General features: G+C 39.0%; 1 protein-coding gene across 4 annotated transcripts; it reads right to left on the bottom strand.

The window, feature by feature from the left end:
* Positions 1 to 12: 12 nt before the first annotated feature.
* INTS10 (integrator complex subunit 10) lies at positions 13 to 21,060 on the bottom strand. 4 transcript variants are annotated; one of them, XM_056490626.1, is made up of 18 exons: positions 20,862 to 21,060; positions 19,891 to 19,958; positions 19,118 to 19,221; positions 17,987 to 18,126; positions 17,405 to 17,486; positions 16,956 to 17,096; positions 16,369 to 16,540; positions 15,765 to 15,934; positions 12,162 to 12,295; positions 11,267 to 11,420; positions 10,575 to 10,657; positions 9,586 to 9,738; positions 8,365 to 8,473; positions 7,930 to 8,009; positions 7,311 to 7,473; positions 6,170 to 6,263; positions 2,288 to 2,365; positions 13 to 394 (listed from the first exon to the last, which is right to left on the bottom strand). In XM_056490626.1, the coding sequence occupies exons 1-18, from the start codon at positions 20,988 to 20,990 to the stop codon at positions 238 to 240; spliced, it is 2,211 nt and encodes a 736-aa protein (XP_056346601.1). In that variant the 5' UTR covers positions 20,991 to 21,060; the 3' UTR covers positions 13 to 237. The 4 variants fall into 4 exon arrangements, with proteins under 4 accessions (XP_056346601.1, XP_056346600.1, XP_056346599.1 ...); XM_056490625.1 differs by having other exon boundaries at positions 11,267 to 11,423; XM_056490624.1 differs by lacking the exon at positions 2,288 to 2,365.
* Between the last annotated feature and the right edge of the window lie 1,661 nt (positions 21,061 to 22,721).

Here is a 22,721-nt window from a genome sequence, read left to right on the forward strand (position 1 = left end):
GGATGTTACAAAGACTTCTGAAACAAAGTTTTATTTATAAAGTTTGATATACTCACATAAGAAAACCAAGCAGTGAACAAACACTTAGTAGTGTTTGTGTACTGCAGAACCTGTAACTTACAGGGAACTTCTTGACCCTCTGAACAAGAGATTTTCCACTCCTATGCTGCTTGTTCATACAAAGAAGATCCTTCCTCTCTCTCTCCATAAAAGACACTGCATCAGGATCCAGTCCATTCAAGCAAGAGTCTGCAGCAGCAGTATTTTCTCATTAATGCAGAACCTATGCAAGACCACCATGAGATTTTCCCCACAGCGCGAGACCTGGCGCTCCATGGCCAGGCGGAAGTCTTCCTTCACTCCTTTAGTTATACCCCGGGTAACTGTGTGGTGCCTTAAGCCATGGAGGAAAGAGACAGACAAAATCAAATCATGGTTATTTAGTGAACTACAGTCATTTAAAAGATACTGCATGTCACTTACTATATATTTCTGGTCCATATCTGAGTTTATTTAATCAGAGTCAGAGCCTGTGCTATGCTATTTTTAAAAAATCATGTTGTAGTAGCTTACAAGTCTTTCAACAGTTAGAAGCTGCAGAAAAGTCTTATGTTCTCACTGCTTTGACTATGACTGCTGAAGGGGGAAATAATGTCAATCTTCTGGATAACAGGAAAATCTATTCTCTTAACCCTGCAAGTAGAGAGTTCTCCTTGCTTGGGGAAAGGGATTTTTTTTCCTCTCTATCTTTCCTGCCCAGGCCACTTCTTCCCTGTAATCACTTCTATAAATAGCTGGGGTTGAAAGAAGAGTGAAAAGATGAACTTGCTTTCTTTGGAGCACAGGTGCCACCATAAAGAGCAGAGGGCATCTTCTAGCATCAAAGTTCAGGAAGGAGCTTTATAATCCTGTGGGCACTGATAATGCTGTGACTAGCAAAAGGGAGCACTTCACAAAGCCCAAATCAAGCCAGGCTGTGAGTCTGCATCAGTAGAAGCCAGCTCTTATGAAGATACTAGACACCAGGCAAGGGGTTACATTTATTCTGAGCAGAAGTTCAGGACTTAACTTTCTAACAGAACAAAGGTCCAGCTACTGAGCTAGATAAAGCAGTGCTGACTGGGGAAACTTAGGAGAAAATTTCCTTTTTAAAGGCCATTTTTACGAACACTTCTTTGTTCTCATGCTGGCCTCAACTCCAAAATCCTGTCCTTAAAATAATGCTCTGCAGCACCAAAGCACTTTACATGCACTGGTCCAGAACTGAGTAAGTGAGATCAAGACTTTGTAACATCTACCTGCAAGCCCTACTTGGGAAGGGGAGAAAAAGACATGCCCTGAAATGAGAATCTTAACACTACTGAAGGAACCAGCATAAATTAATTTAGAGAGAAAAGCATAATGCTAATGCTGAGATGAATCCTGAGTCATGGGCAAGAAGGGAAGAGCTGGTCCAAACCCAGCAAGCCTACTGAAAGAAAGAAAGAAAATAAAAAATAAAGGGTGAGGGCATCTGTGCCCATTCAGAGATGCTGGGAACAAGGAAGGGAAACATCTCAGAATTACCCTCACCAACAATACCACCCAGCTTTCATGTAAATAAAGAAGTCTGGCATTTGAGAAGAGACTTCTCTGCCAAAACAGTAGAGACCTTTGCAACACATGGAAAAGGCAAAGCCTACTGGGCAATTCCTTGGTGATCTATACTAAGTGAAGCAAACCTGCACTGAAAACAATCCAGTATATTCAGAGGCTATGGGATAAGTCCTGCTTTCAGTCTTTATTGTCTTAAACATTGCTTGTAGCTGAGTCTATGGTTAGTTACAGCCTAAAGGAGAATATGCGACCTACAGCTACTGTGCAATCCAGCAACACTTGGGAAGATGTCTGTTATATTACAGTTGGAAAACACAGAACAGAATTCAGAACAATCTGAATGAAGAAAAGTTGCTGCATTTGGATCCAGGAACCAGTATCTTGATAATAAAGTATTGTGGTCTTGCTAATATATGACTGAACATCAGTAAAACTTTTGAGATTTCTACATTATTGTTTAAATTTAGTAGCGACTACTAAATTGAAAGGACATGGATACTGTCAACTTATGGGAAAAAGAAAAATAAATGTTATAATAGAACAACATGGTTTGCCAGGCAATGTAGGCACAAATGAAGAAATAAGGAAAAAAAAAAGATAAATATTGAGTAACAAATTGCTGAAAACCATGGGCAATAAAATATGTTGACAAAACACAGCACACTATGAGCAGGGTTTATCCACTTGGTACCTGTCAGCAGTCTGTATGCTGGGCTGTAGCACAGGTATGAATTCCTGCTGCAGTAACCCCATGGGAGGGCTAGAGGTCCTTTAAAAAACAGCAAATAGCAGCATTCAAACACCCACACACTAACTCCCCCTCTGGTGCAAAACAACTCTCCAAAAAAGGAGTAACAGAGAACTAGGGTGAGCTCACACAGCAGTATGACCATGGAGCAGCCAAAGGGGTGCAGGACTCTAACAGCATTAAACATGCAAATATCCCCAGGTGCCACTGCAAGGCTGTTCTTCAGTTGTGGTCTAAATATATACACATATTTTTGGACAGTTACAGCAGGAGAAAGGACAGCAGCAGGTACAAAACCAATACACAGTTGTACTACAATGAACTGCCACTGCTCTTCCAACGAAGCATGTCAGTCAGAAAAGATGTAATCAGAGGAGCAGTGCAGATACCACAGCTTCCCTCCAGTACTGGCAAGAGCACGTCAGCAAACTGGGAGAGCCCACAGCTTAGAGTTAAGGGATTGGCTGCTGAGCCCAAGCCAAGTGCATGCACAGCAGGTATCGGCCAGATTGAATATATGGCAGTATTTGTTAAAGGTTGCCCAAGTATCTTTTCATTAGCCCACAGCTGGACTTTTCCACCTTTACAAATTCTAACTGCATATAAAAACAGGTGTTAGAGTATGGCAAAATGCCAGAGCACAAATGCCTGCTCAGAGCAATCTTCTCTTTATGACCAAGGCCACAGGAACTAACCACCAAAAGCTGTCTCAGCTGAAAGACAGTTTTCTTCCCCAGGAAATTACACTTTAATTAAACTCTCTGTGTGCTATCCAGAACAAGATACAACCTAAAATTTGGTATATAGGAGAGAGGTTTAGCTTCCTAATCTAAGTCTCCTACAAGGTCACCTAAATCCTACTAGGCACCCGGGTGTGAGTGCACCATTCACCCCAGAGATGCTATGAAGGGAGCAGAGAAGCAAAACTCGCATCTGGATTCCTGTAATTCTGAGTTAGGTGCCTACCTTCAGATCTCACAGCTGGGCATTTGGGTTACCATCTACAGCTTATTAATAGATATGGAGCTTATAAAAGTCAAATAAAGATGAGATATTTAACATTCTAATACAGCTACAATAACCTGAAATAAAATAGCCACAAAAATTATTCAATCAAATGAGATAGTTTTTCAAGAGTTCTTGGAATGACTAAGTCCAGTATTTGCAAAAATGGACATGGGAAACAGAAAATACAAAGGACCAGCAAGATGTTATTGGTCCCAGAGTGGCAGATGTTTGCAAAAGGGATTCTGTGCAATTGTGTCTTCACTACAGTTTGCAAGATCTGCAGTCAGAACTAAGCATACCCATGCACACAGAGTAAAAATTACACTTTCAAGATACTTTGTTTCACTTCAAAACAACCTTCTCTGTCCCCAAGGAGAGATGTGATGGGAATATGAGTAAAAGGAAGGACACAGCTTTCAGATCAAGTTTATGCAAATAGGTAGGCTATGATTACATTAATTAGAGTAAGATTTATCAAAAAGAGGAGCAAGATATTAAGCACCAATTTCCTGCATATTGCTCTTTTCCTCTTTAAGCTCACCAGCTAACACTGTTCCTACTGACATGAATATCAGATAAACTCTGAAACTTGGCTTTTCCACAAGGGAGTTCAAAAGCACATAATGGTGCTGGATTCAAGACTCATAGAACAAATCTTGTTAACACAACACCACAAACAGAATGAGCTGGCTGTATCACCAAAAAAACAAAACCATGGACCTTCTCATTCCTACAGTGGATGCAAGCAAAGTAAAAGGTTACAAACTGCATATATATTTTGCAGTATCCAATTATATGTCTGCAGACTACCATGATCTTACTTCATCTTTTGTAAAAGCACACTGCAGTTTCCCTTACTGAGTTCAGAAAAATTAATATAACTTCCTATGAAGTATAAAGCACTTAGAAAAAAGTACTGGAAGAAGAATGAGGAATTCACCTGGGGAGAAAATGCCCAGTAAGTTATTAAACTAAAAGCAGTCCTTATAAAAGACATATAAAATCTGCAATGTATTTTCCATCCATTAAGATTCAGGATTGCTACATTTATTCTGAGAAAAGATCAGACAAAGGAACAACTGCTTTACCTTCGGCCTGTTGCGTCAAACTGAATCTTTCTGAGAATGAACAAACAGCATCTGAGCTGCCCCTTCTAATTCACAGGAGGATGGTGCAGCAGCTCATCCAACCAGAACTGGTGATAGTTTTGAAAGATGTAAGCAGTCAGCCATCATCTCAGGAAATATGGCTACACTGGCACACTCTATCAAAAACCCCAGCTGGGGGAGGCTGTGAGCTAACCAGGTCAACACTGGTGGGTGACACCATCCATGGGCCTCACAGCCAGCCCAGCTAAAAAAATATCTGTGGTACCAGGGGAGTAGACATCATCTCCGACCAGTGGCCTACGCCCTGAACTATCCCTTCCATCAGCTCTCTGATGAAGTGCTTCCAGCCCTACACAGCCACATAAAAGACACTGTACACAGCTTTTCCAGCTGGACAAGATATTTTACTGTTTTGGCCCAGTAAGCACAAAGAAACAGGCTTCTCTTCTACAAGCCTTTCCGTCATTGAGGAACCATCACTGATCAAAAGGAGGTCAAAGAGATTCTGTCCTGCTAGAAACACTTCTCGCTACCTCCTTCCTGGCTGGGGGGGGGGGGGGGTCAGAACAGAAAGTAACTGCAGCCACGCCAATAAAACTGAGCCAAGAGAAACAGCACTGAACTACTGCAATGAAACAGAGACAGCAGGAGGAAGTTACCAGATGGAGTCTTCAGTGCTAAGCTCTCTCGCTGGCAAAGCTTATTACTTAACACCATTCGTGGTGCAGCATGCCCTGAAGCTTGTTTTCATACAGCTGGTTACAAGCAGTGAGATATGGCAAGGCTAAGAGTTTGAAAATCTAGAGCTTAAAAGAGAAAACTCTCCATCACATAATTAAGAATTTGAATTTCCACTTTTTCTTTTTTACATTTCATTTTTTGTTTGTTATCTAGATCTCCAGAAAATCTATTCAGTAGTTAAATTTGAATCCTGTTGTTTGATGTTAGGCTCCCATTTTAAAAACTTCAGTCCATTTTTGGTTAGTCAATAGCCAGAATACACTGGCCCAAAGTGGAATTTCAACAAACTTTAAGCAGTCTCCCTTTTAGGAAGCAGAATACTACAAGTTCTCATAAATAACCATAAATATTCCAACACATTCTGCCACTAAAACCCTGCAGTAGAAAGTTTTGAGACAAGACTGAACAAGTAAGAACACTGAGGAAGTTAATCCAAAGTATTAATTTACTTCAGCATCTTGCAATAAGGTAAGCAGAAGAAGATGACCCCATAATTCTAACAGAAAGGTTACTGGAGTGTAGCTGGAGTGTAATTTAATTTATATTTCATGCCAAAGTTTTTCATTATTCAGTGGTCATTCATACATTTTGTTCACAAAAATAAGCAATATAGTGTTTTATTAACAATGCCTTGCACTCATGCCTAATTATTTGAAGAATTCCTGCAAAGTGTGTCTACCTGAAAGAGCACAACTGTAATCACTTTAGTATCAATCACTCCAAAGCAAATGCCACACTCAGAAATAAAGTCTTGTAAAAGCCGAAATTAAGCTGAAGAACCCCCCAAAAGAATACACAGATCAGAAGGAGTCAGAAAAAGAAACTCATGGCCTTGTTTGAACTCCTTAAATTTAAGCTCAAAGACATGACAAACTATCCAGAAGATAACATGAAAGCAAAGACAACCAGAACATACTCCCTTTTTTTTTTTTGCCAAAGAAAATAGTAAATGCTTTTTTATCCTTACTTGATCAACATTGCTTGATTTGGCAGCAGTTCCAGATGAATTTTCCCTCCTTCCTGTGTTCTTAAATAAGCAAATTCCTCCAACATATCAATATCTGAAGAAAACGTTAAAGATTTGAGCAGGGAAACAATAATTGAGAACATTCTTTCTTACGCCTCACATCTGAAGCCATATTGCTGAAAGGAGAGTCAAACTGAAAAGCTATTGAAGTACCTCATTATTAAAAGTGATAGAGAAGATCACAGCATGTATTCCTAATCCTCCACAAACTGATGAGAAATGGCTTTTCAAAGTGAAGAAATCTGTTCTTTTCTCTTTGTTTCTTTGTATGGAATCAGAGGTAAAGAAGGTTGATCTCAAAATTCCCTGGGTTTTACTTCCTTTTTCTGCACTGCAGGTTATGAAAGCAGTGCAAACTGAGGCTGCATCTGAAGCAAGTGCCACCATGGTGGCACATTATCACACTTTTTAGTTTTCTATTTTGATCCCTTATTTAACTGCTTATTTTGTGGCTTTTTTTTCCCTTTCCTTAAACACCACAGCTTATTTAGTTGTCTCAGATAGGAGCCAGACCCCCTCTGTTTCCTGAGACCCATGGCTGGATGTCTATTTAGGTTAAACATTAAACTGCTCATTTGTGTGTATGATGATCAAAATTTATGTCAGATATCTGAACAGGTAAATCAGAGATGCTTTACATGAATTTTGACATAGCTCATTATCTTACTGAACCCAAACATGTTACCCACGGAAAGCATTTCACAAACAAGAGCCAAAATCGTTCAGCTCTGCAGCACAGAGACTCTGCAGTCTTTTTCGTTAACAGCCTTGTACATAATGCCCTGTATTTCCTAATGAAGAGATTGCTGTCACTTGCATGAGCAGCCAGAGCTGCTGTTTTTCTGAATGGAAATGCAATGGCAGTGTACTTAAGGGTACTCGCAAGTGCCAGGGCAGGTGACAGGAGGCGTATTTACATTGTGTAAAACGTCCATTGTGTACGGAGCCTCCTACAAGAGGTTTTCATGGGATGAAAATAAATACAGAATATGATTCAGGGAAAGAGCTGCTTTGAAACTAACAGCTTTTTCAACACTACAGCACAGGATGTGAAAGGCATTCTTGGTTAGAGAAAGGATACTTGTGACATAGTTGAAAAAATTCTCATACTGGAAGTTTCCTTGCTGGCAGATTTTGTTGATGGCTTTCAGGAACAAGTTCTCACCCCTCGGCCACTCATGCTGAAGCAGAACAACTACGTGGCCCAGTGCCATATCATCTCTGCTGTCTGTGAAAGCTCTGAGCTTCAGGGAAAAAAATTACTTTCAGACAATCAGGAAATACATATTGCTTTCAAAAACACATAGGATTTATCTCACCTAGATCTGCACAAATACAGAAGTTCTTTGAACGTATATATTAAGGCAGAATGAAATACACTTCTAAAGTAGGCTGGAAATTTCCAGCTAAAATACCAAATCCTTTCCACTGACCTATAAGAGAAGTCTGAACAGAGACAAAAATTTGGAGATCTGTTCTATCTCCTCTGCTCAAAACTAACACAAATAGAGAAAAAAAGGAGAAAACATCCTCCATCAACACTCCACTCCCCTCTCCAAAAGAAAACCCTCCCCAGCCCATTTAGGTAAGAAGGATTGAGGCACAGCCTTTCAGTCACAGCACTGGGATACAGCCATGCAGTTTCACGATACATAAACTAGGCCTTAACAACAAGAAAGCTCCAATTGACCCTATCTTACCTTGAAACAAGCTAACAACAGATGAAGGCAGTAAGGCATGATAGCTCTACTGGTACATGGCCAAAGCTTCAAATCAGACCCTGCAACAGAACAGCTCTTTAGGGGTCTCACAACAGTTAGGTTGAAATGAAGCAAAACAAATCCAAAATTACCACATCTCAGGTAGGGAGGAAAGCTTTGAATGTAAATTATGATTGATTCAAAATGTGAAGTTAAACATTTAAATTTTTCTTCTTCACTTCTCTTTTACTGTGGTAGGATGTTGCCACCAATATACTTTAAAAAGTACAAGCAAGAAACCTCAATACAAAACCAAGAGGAATAAAAAACTTCCTCCCTTTTCATAATACAATTTGAGAATAATTATATACTCAACTAGAACACATGAACTAAAATTCAGCTGACACTGAATTTAGGGTAATAGCAATTCCATACCTTTCCTGAATTTTGACTTGACTTTAGGTTGCTCCTCTTGTACTTTACCTCCTTCTTGTATTGGAAGTAAAATACAGCACATGAGGTCAAGCACTTTTTCACATGTTTGCTGTAAAACAAGGAACATGATCATGCTAAATTTAAATTAAAGTTCTTAAATATTCAGATATGTTAATTAACAATTAAAAATCTCAGACAGCACAAAAGGAAAAAAAACCCACAAAATTCGTTGCTAGAACATCAGTTGACTTTATATACAGTAGTCTAGCTTAGCAAAAAGACTTAGCTGTCAGTAAACAACATCTGAGAGCCTACATACATATTTTCATTGTGAAAACATATTGGCATTCTTAATTTCAAGAGGTTAAGATCAATATATCTGCAATCAAAAATTATTTAGTTTTGAAGGATTAAATTTCCAAATGAATTCTTAGAAGTTTTGTAAAATTTCTTCTGTTCATGATAAAACCAGAAAGGAAAATGGCAATCTGTCAGCATGATGGAAATTTAATTAATTTTTAATGCTATATCCTCGCAAAGGTCTGTGGGAATATATGATCATATTTCCAGTGAAAAAGCACTAAAGTGGAAGGCACAAAAGCACTTGTCCAGCAGTACTAGGATGACATTAGATCCATAGAGACAAAGCCTTTATTGTCAGTGTTGACACTCACTGACCTCATACCAACATGCACTCCTGCAATATTAAAAATATAAAACATGTACTACAAAAGTAGAACAAGTTCAGAGGTCAGGCCAGACAATATTGTTCTGGTGTTTCTTATATCATCAATTAATAATTAACTCTCTTTTAAGATGATCACAGAAGTTCCTTTACTTTTTCTTTCCCCTGCCACGTGAAGCCTGTACCTAAAAGAATTTCCCCTCTATTTAAGGAACTAATTCAGTAAAGTTAAGGAATTCAAATTAAGGTTACATTTACAGACAACTCAAACACATGCAGCCACAAAAAATTATAACTAACCCCCCAAATCTTCATTATCAAATAGATTATACACATATATGTAAAGAGCTCTGTAATGCTCTTCAATGTGGCAGGAAGTATAACTCTCCCAGTAAAGCATGGATTTTTCAGTAGACCCTGGCTTATGTTTGATATCCTGCTAAAAGCAGGCTAACAGGAAAACTCCAAGGAAAAAGAGAAATGGGAACCACAGGGCCAGCTGATGAAGGCCCAAGCCTGTGGAATGCGGTACCTACCCGATATTCTCCAAGGGCAAAGTGGCACGATGCTAACTGGATTAGTGCTCTCTGACTTTCTAAAGATCCTTGTCCTGTAATTTGCTGGGGAGAATGAGAGCCCTGAAGAGCTGCCAAGTGATGTAGGCTGCTAATTGCTTTTTTGTACTGCCCCTTTGAAAAAGAATATTAAAAAAAATCTGTTAAGGTCTTTTCTATACAGTAAGGTAGAGAGCTAGAGAAAAAATTCTCACACAGGAAGCTTTCAAAAAAGAGAGTGTCCAAGTAACAAGCCTTCAAAATTTTAATCTAAATTAATAATCTCCAGTTATGAGCTGCATACAAGACTGTTGGTCAATCAAGGTAGTCAGAAGATGAACAAAATTCTGCTTTAAAAAGCCAGTTTACAAAATCATACTTGTAACTGAATCCACTAACTATATTCTTGAGTTAATCGTTACTTTATTTAGACTAATAAAGTTTGGAATAGCTCTTTTTCAGGCAAAAGTAAAGGCAAAAATAGAAGATTCCCAAAGGAAAAATAAAGAACAAACTTTCTTCTGTATGTGGTACTGGAATGAACATAGCCTAGTTTTTGTGGAGAAGTAAAGATGTTAACAGAGCCATGTTAAAACCTTTTATTTTTTTAAATTTTTCTCTCTGATTGTGTTCCAATATAATGCACTGACAGACTAATAAAATGCACTTATCTTCTGTAACTGGTCAAAACACCAACATATATGCCTTTTCTACACACCAAAATTAGCTGGACTCAAACAACAGCTATTGGGACAGGAATATCCAAAGCAGAGTACCAAGCTTGTGGTGCTAACAGTGTAGTTTTATCCCCAGGAGAGTCATACTTTAAGGCATAAAATCAGTAGACACTATAGGCAGTCAAACTGGTTAATCAGAATTACTATCTACAAGAAGGAAGTAAATTGCTATTTACTAGAAGGGAGAGCAACACAATGGTGGTGCTTTTCTTAGTTCATACCATATTTTTTTACCTGGTAAATGATCATGTCTGTAAGAAAGATTCTTAACCAAAGCCAGGTTTCTGTCTTCCATGACAAACAAATTCTAGTGAACTCTGTGTTAAGTGGTTAGAGAAGAAAAAAGTGAAAGAGAATATGAAACATTTCACAGCTTTGGGTTAAACATCAATAATATATATAGAAAAACCTGAATTTAAAAATTAAAAGAATGGGCAAGAGGATGAAATCCTTCACATATAGGATACTTTCTTCCTATACACTCATTTTTTGATTATGCTTCTCTTCACAGTGTCCAACAAACCTAAAAGCAGCTAGATGGTATTGTTTACCTGCTTTTTAGAAAATGTTTTGAAGATCATCATACCAGATATTATCAGAAAAGGAGACACAGTAAAAACACATGTTCTTAATCATGAACTAAAGCAGCACATCCTCACTGAGCACTATCAGCCCTACTACTGACCAACTGCTCCAAAAGAAGTGGGGTTGAGTAACAAAGATGCAACAAGAATGAAATGCAATACAGGAACAAAATATTCAGAAATGTAACAACTGATAAAGCTTCTTACTAGAACTTCTATCAGAAGTACTCAGGACCCAAAGAAATTTTACCTTTAAGGATTCATAATGGCAGGAATTCCATTTCAACAATAAAAAAAGTGATTTCTACGCAGGGCAATGAAGTTTAAATGCAATTACCTTACCTTTGTCAAGAGATTCCAGAGAATAGAGCAGCTCCCAGCTCTCTCTTGCCAGTTTGAAACTCTCTAATACTTCAATGGAGTTTGCAAGATCAGCCTTATTTACTGTAATATGGCGACTTCTTGCCTTCCCAGAAGGATCCTCATCATCTGAGCTCTGCTTAGAAGTCAGTATAAAACACAAAAGATTAACTTCTTAATTTATACTTATTTCAGAGGACTCTAAAGTTCCACTGAACCAAGAAAACAATTATATATAGAGGTGCCATGGTCCTAGTTTAAGTGACTTTAAGTGATTTTTCACTTAGCTTGTTTAAAGGTTGGACCAATCTGGTTTGCTGCCAAGAACTCAGTGGCACAGTGTGAACAGCATCCCCAATTTATTCTATTAAACGTGATGTCCCACCACTGAGCTTCAGCCAGATTATCTGTTGAAGTACATACACACTTTACATTTTATGACTCAGTTTAAGCCTAGAGTGGCATAATGCAAAGGAAATCCTTGTATTCTCTTTATGGCAGAGAAATTCTATAAAATAGTGATTTTCTACCATTAAAAGAAATAGGTATATTGACAGTTCCAATCATGAAAAGTCAATTAATTTGGAAGTTTACCTGTAGAACCATCTGACTGCTATAGCTACCTTTTTAAGTGCCTTTGCTGAACTCCTTCAAGTTAAAGCATTCACAGCAGTACATGTGTCTACAGCAATTGCTGCAAAAATGGTTTTACTCTTGCTGGCTTTAGGAAAAAAAAAGTTTGAAAATTGTGGTCATAAACAGCTAATTAAGGGTAGCTCTAAAAATATATCTTTTACATCTGTGTCAAAACCACCATTGTCTAAATTCCAGTAGTAATACCATTCTTGTAATGAATTAAAAAGTATACAAAAGTTACCATTGTTTTTTCTCTTCCTTCAGCAAGTTTCCTTTTTTTGTGTATGTGCTTGTTACGATCAATATCTGTATCACCATAGATGTTGGGTACATCCTCGAGAAGAACCAGTGGAGTTTGGTTTGGAGCATTTGGACCTGGATTTAAAGATAAATCAATTCACAATCGCCTTAAACTGATCTGAAAAGTCTTATGCCTACAGCAAGATGTTTTTTTTGCCTTCACAAGTAATGACTATAATGCTACAGAAAACAATCTTAAATTAAGTCACTTAAATTGTTTAAACTATGCTGGTAAAGCTGTGGTTTCCTCAAAGCAGCCACAGAGTGAAGGTCAGAGTGCATTTACCAGACATCACCAGAATATGATTGAGAGCTTCAGAATAGTTTTGAATCCCTTTCTTCTGCAGTCACTAGATATACTCAGGCAACAGTGTTCTCTGATCCAGCATTATTTGCTTTTATATAAATGCAATTATTCAACAGATGAACGGCACAAATGGCTCTAAAGTTAACAACCACAAATACGGCAAATCACAACAACATTCTCTAAACATTTCTCATGAGAAACCAAAGCAATATGCTGACAGGCACTGACCCCACAAAAAAGTTTGTGTACTTTATGATGAGATTTCCCTAGTAGTATCACTCAGTGTCAGCTCTGCCCCCACTGATTTTAGTAAACAGAATTAAACCCTTAGTTGACAGAGTTCATCTTCACTCCCACAAGATAGAAAAGCCTCATTTTGAAAACAACTTCTACTTTCACTGGTGTCACAGAACATCCAGCAGGATCTGGTACCTATTATTTCACACCCCAGTGCTTAAGTTTCATTAGTTGTAAAACAGGAACAATACTTCTTAATCTCAAACAACATTGATATGTGATCACTACTGAGATAGCTTTCCTTCCAAAAACATTTTCTCCTTCTGCACAATCAAATTGCATGTAGATGTGCAAAGCTCAGTCAAAGAGAAATACAAAGGAAAGAGGAATCCTTTCATCTGTTTTCTCTTTCTGAAATCTCTGCCAGGTAAGACAGTAGTGCAAACAAGTATTTTCAGTTTGTACATTGCTTCTATTTGCAGAAAGAAATGAGGCTAAAGCCTCATTCATAACTGCAAAGAACTAATTTAAGAGTTTAATTTCATCTCTTGACATAAAAAAAAACTTCTATTAAGCTTTTCCCATCTACTCAAAAGTGTTGGATAAGGAGTTCACTACAACAGAAGGTCCTGTTAGAAGAAACAGCAATCTGCTCTAACTAACAAATACAGGTCAATAAACACCATCACAATAAACAGGTCACTAACTACCACCATTGAAATTGCACCTACAGCACATTGCAATCAGCTCTCCTGTACCATGATGTATTCCACTGTGTCAGAATCTAACCTGTGCAAACTGAAAATAGAGGCAAGACATAACGCAGAAGACTCGTATCTGTTTCTCAGGGATGCAAACTACCACAATTGGAATGCTGGAAGAGTTTCACCACTAGAACCTCAAGAGCTGTCTAGTTCTAATACCTGAGAAGAAAAAAATGGTTTTGTTTTTTTTTTTAACTCATACTGACTTAAATTAATGCCAGCTAAATGTTTTGAATTCCAAACAAGTGCTCTCTTCCCAGCATCAGAAGTGTACTGTAGTCTTTATTCCAAAACCTCCTGTCCTAAAACAAAACAAAATCTATTGTCACCCTTGACTGAGCTGCAGACCTTCTCTTACAGTACTGAAAGTTACACAGGCATACAATGAGCAGCATTGTGTTTTTCTGTCTGAGCTCTAGAATCTAAGCTTGCAAAGTTTTTAATTGTTTTCTAACAGAGAGCGTTATAAATGAACCCCCTAAACCATCAGCCCAAATATGAACTCCTGTCTGCCAAGCCTGGAAGCAGCCTCAAAGTTATGAGCGGTGTGAATTGCCTCATTAATTTCTCAAGTCTCTAGAAAAGTAGATACAAATTATGTAAGAGTAATGTATTGAAGTGTTTTCCCTCAAGAGACTTCTTGAAAATCCACACACATGAGAAGAACATCTAATCCTACACAGATGAGAAGACAGCGTTTTTCTCTATGATACGCTTCCAAAATATGCAGGATTCTACATTTCTACAGCAAGCCCTTCGGAGAGAAGGAGAAAAAATTCTAATGATAGAAAAGATATGAAAGGCTTTGGACAATACCATTGGACTTCAATGCTAGAGCAGAAATGAGTAAAAAATGTCTTGTAAATATTTTCCTGACTCCAGAAAATGACAGAGAGTACCAGAAAAGTTGCACCAAAGGAACTGCCACTCTGTGACCTCAGTATACATTCTTTTTATGGTGGTTCAGATAGAAAATGTGAGCTTTGAAATACTCAATTGTACAACTTAGAAAGGAACATTTTCACTTGTTCTTTACTTCCTTTCTTCTTTAACTTGGAATCAAGCAGCTAAAACTACATGTACACCTGAAATATCCTCCTGCCCACCATAACTCTTCTTTCCTCTGGACAGGAAGAAAATTAATTAGTTAATTAGTTTCTGTATTTGCTAAAGTGACTCTATGTTCTTTGCATACCAGTTGCCATGTCATTTGTCCTCTAAGCTTAGCTATCTACTGTTGTTCAACTGATCACACAATACTCTGTACAGGTGTTTAAATCCATCATTTACATTGACTACTTCCTTACTCAAAATGATGATTTGCTCTATGCAGAAAAATGTGATGAAACTCATGATCACAATACACAGAACTAAAATTGTAATTTTAACATGAATCAATAATTGTAGTATTAATAAGTACTAATTACCTATAGTGATAACTGTTATCGTTGCAAGGAATTTCCCATCACATTATTAAGAGCTGAAAATTCCTCTTTGTGATGCTGTTTATTTCAGTAAGTTCTAAACTAAATGGAGCTTAAAAAACTCCTCAGCTTCTGGGCCACCCCTGAAAAGTCCAATCAATCCCAAAGAAGCAATCCAAGGTGCTCCAAGCAATCTGGTATGCCACAAATGCAGAGTAGGAAAATGCACAGGTAACATACAAATGTTAAACATCCAGTTTACAAATTAATTACAAATTAGATGTAATGTGCAAAACACACCTCAAAGATTATGCTTAAACTATATAAAGAAAGACAAGCTTGTGAATGTCAGGAAATCTTTTCCTATTCAGCTTTTATTTGCTTAATTACAAATTTATTATGTGTTCCCAATGCAAAAATACCTTCACCTATTTTGACTGAAGGAAAGCAGGAAAATGTCAGCTTCACAGAAACAAAATCAGAGAAGAAAATTAAACAAACATGATGCTCATGGAAGAGTAGGAATCAGCCCAAGGGTGTTTCCAGTAACATCTGGTCTGTTATTTTTCTCCTTGCTAGACTATCAACTGCTGCTGGCCAAGGCTGAAACCACAATGCTACTAAGCTAGATTGATCTTTGGTCTGATCCACTATACATTTGTTACGAACTACTGTTGGTAAGATTAATGGCTCAAGAGAATTATAACAAGTTATAACAAGATATAAATGTTGCTTTGTGAGCTGACAGTTTCAAAGGATAATGAGAAAAGATCTTACGGCTCATTACAGAAGTTGAAACATCAGAAACTAACCTTGAAAGAGTGATGGCTGGATGTTGCTGACGTACTGAAAAGCATTTTTAAAGAAGACCAACATCGTGGAATACACTACTTGGTTCTTATATTTAATGTGAGCTTCACTATCAAAGTTACTGATGTATCTGCAGAGATCTTTCATTCGATGCAAAATGTCACCATAATTTCTGAGGAGAAGAGGGAGAACAGGAATTCAGGATGTTACACTGACTCCGCAGCTAAAGAAAAGCATGCATAGTGAATATGAAAATCTCAATGTTTCTGCTGAGGATATCCCTCAACATCAAATCAGTGGAGGCTAGGAACGCATGCTAGTGAAATTTCACAAAACATTTACCATGTCTCTCTTTACTGAGGCACATAGGGAGGATTACCCCACAGCACCACTATAAGCATATAGTGCTCATGCACAACTTTCATCATCAAAAATTGATATTAGAAACTAATTTGAAAGTGCTCTCTAGAGCCATGTTTTTGCTTTACATTGTACAGTCTTTGAAAGAAAAGCAGCTGTGAACTTACAAAAAATGTTCTTGTGTTAAGAATTAAAAAGCCAAATTGTCCATGAGGGGAAATACCCAGCAAAGTGGAGCTTTCTTACCTTCTTCCTTTATCCATTTGCCACTCACACCTCATTCCCACCACAGACAATATCTTAAACAGTCTCTCCCAAGGATCTGTAATCTGGGATGATTTCTCTGTAAGACCATCTATTACATATTTCTGAGAGCTGCGCTTGCTTGGAGACATAATATCAGAGGAATCTTGTGAACCTAGGAAAACCAGCACATTTTTTTTCCTTATAAAGAAATCAAATTGATTCCTTTTCAAGAAGAAGACATGTAAAAATTATGTTTTTATGTTTTTTTTTTTAGGGTAACCATTCTTTACACAGAGGGCTAACAGGGAGGAGCCGTTTTTGCCTCTTTGTACAAGAGAGCTGATAGGCTGGATAAGGATATCTTGGACATTTTGTCCCACCTCTCATATGCTGAAGTATCATGAATATCATTACTAAGTAGGGGAAGCACCATTTTGGTATTTTGGAATCAAAGAACTAAGAAACACTAAATACTACTATTAATCCTTGTGTATGGAATACATTACATAGAAACAATGCACTTATTTATGGACATCAGTGATACTAAGACATTCTAAGAAAGCTTGATTTTGTAAAAGTATTCTTACCTTGATATTGACTTTCTGTCTGTGTAGATCTAGTTACGTAATTAATATAAAATTCTGCTGCTTTATTCAGGTATTTATATAATAAGCTGGCAGGAAGTCGTACATCAGGGTTGTTAATTATCAGAGGAAGAACATCACAAACTAAAATAGAAAACAAACAAAAAGTCCTTTTAGGTTTGCGGGGTTTTTTGTTCTTTTTCTCCTAGGTAAGATTTCTCAATCAGCAATGGGAGCCTTCATCTCTGGCTGACCATACACCAGGAAGAACCTCACATGAATGGCTCTAGGACCAATTTGTTCCATATGGTCAGTCTGGATTAACATGGCCTGAGCCTCTTCTCACTAAAGCAGTTTTCTAATCATAGTATCGTGAAAGAAGTTTACTGACCTCAGAACCTTGCCATACTAAAAAGTTGCATAGTAAAACAAGAACATTAGTATTTTCTTACCAAATAATTTTCTAAAACAATTCACTGGAGATTCTTGGTCTTCAATACTTTCAGCGTCTAATAACGTTTCTCCAAGGCCTACCTGTGTGAGCAGAGGTGAAAATCAAACACTGGACCAGTGGTTTTAGAAACTTTTTGAACCGCAGTTCAGTGGGCTTGAACAGTAATTCAGTAACAATTCTATGGCAACAGCATGTGCAAGTCTCCAAATATATGGTTAAACTATTCACACTCAATAGCAGGTGAAAAGCAATGTCAGAAGATAGCAAAACAAGACTAAGAGAAAAACTGAAAGAAACTGGGTCAGTAAAGACATGCACAGACAGGTGCAAAGTGATATATTAATATTCTTTCATTTACAAAACAAAGGATTGTTTTATTTGCTTCCATTTGTATTCTCCCAAATCCCTTCCTGGTGGTAAACTCAAGATATAGCAGCCTAAACTATTAGCCACAATTAAACATGAATAGGAAGATACACCCTCTCATTAAGGCAAAGGAAAACACATTTCAGCAAAATCTCAAAAAACTGAGTATCAATATCCTGAATAATTACTATGAGTTTCTCTTCTCTTCTCTTACCCCATGTTGCACGACAGTCTCTGGGAAACGCCGCAGAAGTAGAAGGAGCATTTCTGCCCTTTCTAACGTGTTAAAGCACTGCTCTGTTGCCTTCAGGAGCATTTCACACTGGACCCGACCAGGAAGGGTCTCAAATAATCCTTAAAAAAAAAGAAAACATTTAACTTGTTGTGTCTGAATTGTAAAGACGAGTGACAAAGCATAAAAGACCATAAGTATACCTTGCAATGCCGAACAAAAGGGATTTCCTTATGCTTTCTCTGTTTTTAATACACATACCTGAAAAAAAAATCTGTTTCTTTCAGAGAAGATCAAATAAATATTTATCTGTAACAGTGGTTATTTGGGTGCAAGAACTTGAATCAACAAGTAAGACTGCTAGTAAGTGGAATGCTCAAAATTCGAATACTTAAGTATTTGACATTCCAAAATGTTTTCTCAAAACAATTAATTTATTTTTTTATTTACATTCCACTTGTATAATTAATGCTTTCATTACTAAAATATAAGGGTTTTTCAATTTAAACGTCCAGTGAGACACTTAAAATAAATTCACATATTCTCCCTGAATGTTTTACATATTCATCCTGAAAAATAAACACACCCAATGAAAAATCAAATGTTTTTGTAACTGGAATTCTTAAAGCTTCTGAAGCATGTCTTCAAACAGTAGATTATAGTTTGTCAGATGTAAATCCTGCTTTCAAAACTGTCTGTGGTTGCCATGGGTGAATGCCAAGCCCTTCTGGACACCATTCATTTTTACATCCCTACTACATAAATAAGAATTTACCCCATTTTTACATTCATACACTGTTCTCTGCAATCTGTGGGACGATGATTTTTAAGTCCCATTCTACTTATTTCCTATTCAATTGCTCTTCTATATGCTTCTTGTTCTGGCAGAGTAAGCCTACCCATATCAGAGACAAAGCAATGGAAATCAGCTTGTCATGTCCCTTTGTTTTTCCTAAGCCTAACACACAAATGAAGTCTCTAAGGCTGAAGTGAGGAAAATAAAAACAAACTCTGCAGTCCACAGGCAAAGCTAGAAAAACTGACATTTACTTGCCAAACTGGATAAATAATCAGAGGGCTTATCTTTAGATTACTTCAAGACAGAATCCTTACCTCTTAAAAACTGTGTCTGCTTGTCCTGGGAATCATTCCTTAATGCTGATGTAATAACACTGATCTCCCTCCATACAGCAGGTTGGTCTGGAAAATTCACAAACCTGTAACAAAGTTTAAGGCGAAGAATATACAGTGATCTCAAAATCTGCCTCAAAGACAAAACCTTCCCACAAAAGTACATGTTTGGGCAAAATAGAAAATAAAACCTTCTTTTTTACAGCTTATTCTTAATTAATTAGACCTTTTTTTGCTTAATTTATTCACACAGATTTTCAAAAACACTAAGTTTAAAATTTTGGAAATCCCAACATTTATTTGTCCATAGAAGGGCAGTACAGCACGTGAAGGGTCTGGAGCACAAGTCCTGTGAGGAGTGGCTGAGGGAGTTAGGGCTGTTTAGCCTGGAGAAAAGGAGGCTCAAGAGTGACCTTATCACTCCCTACAAGTTCCTGAAAGGAGGGTGTAGCCAGGTGAGAGTGTCAGTCTCTTCTCCCAGGCAACCAGTGACAGGACAATTGGATGCGGTTTTAAGATGCACAGGAATTTCTTCACAGAAAGGGGGATAAGAATTGGAGTGGGCTGCCCTGGGAGGTGGTGGACTCACCCTCTCCGAGGTGTTTAAGGAAAGACTGGATGTGGCACCTGGTGCTATGATCTGGTTGACAAGGTGGTTTTTAGTCATAGTCTGGACTCAGCCATCTCAGAGGGCTTTCCCAAACTGATTCCATGAATGGAGCACCTGGGATAGAGTTCCAGCTCTGATTACTTACATGTCGTAGAGCAGCCTGCCTGCAGACGCTGTCCTTTCAGCATTCCTCTCAATAGTGTACATCTCATACTGCAGGACACAAGAACAGAACATCAGCTTTTCCAAACACACTTATCAATTCACATTGTCCTTCACATGAAATCACATTAGTGCTTCCACTTCAAATAATTGCCCTCAATTTGACACAGCAGTCTGCATAACAGAAAATTAAAGGACTGCAACATTTGCTAGAGATATTAGAAGGTGTATTTAGACTATTTAATCACACATTAATTTAGGCATAAAATTCTGCATGACAATGTACTTAATATTATTAACACTAACAACCTTCTAGTATCTAAAACAGGCCAACAGGGAAGTCAAAGAAGGATTCTTCACCCAGAAGTGCTACGACAAGTAGTAATGGGTATAAACTGAAAGAGAGGAACTTTAGATTAAATATCATGAAGAAATTCTCTAGTGTGAGAGCAGTGAGACACAGGAACAGGCTGCCCGGAGAAGCTGTGTGTGCCCCATCTCTGGAAGTGTTAAAGCCCGGGTTGGATGGAGCTTGGAGCAACCTAGTTCAGTGGGAGGTGGCCCTGCCCATGGAAGTAGGACTAGATGGTCTTTAAAATCCCTTCCAACCCGTAACATTCCACGGCTCTGCGAACACACTGGCTTAACTTTTACACGAACTGAAAACTTGGAATGGGTTTGCACCTAGTCAAATGCAATGCAAAGACTCCAAGCTGCCACAAAAGCCACAATCAGGAGAGGTAACTTAACTAATAGTAAAACTAGCAATAGTAGTAGTAGTAAACGCTTTTCTTTCGTTTTTTAACCGCGAAGACATCGCGGCACCCAGCGGCCCCGCCCCCTCCGCTCCCATTGGCAGAGCTGCCTGTCAATCAAATAAGGCCGCGGTGAGGCCGCGCGGGGGAGGGGCGTGGGGCCCCGGTACCGAGTGCGTGCGACAGCGGCGGCGCTCACTTGTATGTTGAAGTCGGCGGGGTAGAGGCTCCGCGCCGTGATGAGCCAGGCCTTGGCCGCCCACAGGTCCCCCGGCACCAGCTCCCGGGCCCGCTTCACCAGGAACTCACAGTCGCCCTGCGCCGACATCTTGCACCCGGCGCGGCCTGGCTCCGCCCCGGCCGCCGGGCGGCGCGCATGCGCCACGGCGCTCCCGAGCCGGGCTCGCCCTCACTTCCGCCCCGCGCTGGCGCGGCGCGGCCCCGCAGCGCCCCCGCCCGGCCGCACGGAGCCGGGAGGCGCCTGCCCGTCTGCTGGGCCTGGCCGAGCTGAATCGCTGGTGTGAGCGGCAGTGCAGCAATGCCTTCCCAAAGCTGGTGTTGCTGCGAGTCAAAGCCCACTCTGAAAGTCCAAGGCACTGCTGCTAGTGCTGGGGCTAGTGCTAGTGCTGGGGCTAGTGCTGGGGCTAGTGCTTCTCTAAAGTTCTTACAGTCCACTACTAAAGTCACCACAGGCAAATGCGAAGGAAAAGCAGGACCTTTCAACACCAATGTGCATTCACTTTTCAGATGCTTGGAACTGGGTTTTGCTTCTTATCATTAGGTTTTAGTGTTAGGACCCTTGATTACAAACATAAGCCTTTATGTTATTTAGTAGGGATTCTCTGTTTCTTTCCCTGACACTTTCTTGTGTCCTCCTTTCAAGTAGGCTCTTCCTTTCTGATGTTGCAAAAGACTTCACAGACTTTGCACCTGGGGACTTCCACTGATCAAATCCATAAATCTACACACCTAAGAGTTGGTGCAATAATCCCTTCAGCAAACAGACTTGAAATGTCTCTTACAGGTAAAAGGCAATGTCCTTCTTTCCTGCTGAGGTGACTGCCCATTCAGAGAGGTGACAAAGTCACAGCAGAAAGTCAGTCTCTCATAAGACAGGTGCCTCCTCTTCTTCTCCTCCTCTTGCTATCAAACTACAAACTGCTGTAGGATGGCACAGGTCCCTAAAAATGGCTTCACAGCCCTGCAGTCCCCTGCAAGTGTAGCAATGTTAACCTGGAGCTCTTCCTCATGTGCCTGTGCAAATGTATACAGCCAAATTTGATTGAATAATAATAATAACTTATAGTTTTGCATTGTGGGACTGAATATGGTAACAAAGCTGTGTATTCCATCTCTTGGGAAACTGCCCAGCAAGTGCTGATGGGCTGGTTGGGGTTCCCCATATGCCAGAATCAGGATACTGCAGGAATTAAATAGATGGCAGGGGATTACCAAAAGTTACTTCTGAAAATTAATGGATGTGTGAGGGGTGCCCTGAAAATTGCCAGTGCAGAATCCCCTTAAGACACTAGCTAGGCAGGGAGATGGCAGTTTTTGAACCAGTTTCACAAGGTATCCTGAAAGCAAGATGTTGTTGTATTTAATCCACTAGACAAGGAGGAATACTTCCAATAAATTATAAACACCCTTTTATCTTTTTTTTTCCCTTGTGCATCCTCCGTGTGCTTCCTCAGGATGTTTGCACATCCTTGAGCATTTCCTTGTGTGTCCTCTGGACACTGGATTTTTAATTTTTTTTTTTCTTTTAAAGCTGTAAATAATCTTGGGTTTTTTTTCAAATGAAGTACTGCTGCCTCTTGAAGAGATTTGTTGAATCCTTGCCTCTGCATTCCTAATGCTCCATTGTGTTTGCCAGTCCACTCAGTCCTTCCAGGCAAGGAGAATTTGAGAGTTTGTATGATGCAAACAGCATAACTTGACAGAAGAGAAGAAATCTGAAGGGGACATAGACAAAGGTGGTTGAGGCTTGGAAGAGTTTAAACCTAAGAAAGGATTAAGACTGCTCAACCCCTGCATTTAGGAGGACTTGTTTGCTCTG

This window comes from Oenanthe melanoleuca, chromosome 4 (assembly GCF_029582105.1).
Source record: "Oenanthe melanoleuca isolate GR-GAL-2019-014 chromosome 4, OMel1.0, whole genome shotgun sequence".
NCBI classification, from domain to species: domain Eukaryota; kingdom Metazoa; phylum Chordata; class Aves; order Passeriformes; family Muscicapidae; genus Oenanthe; species Oenanthe melanoleuca.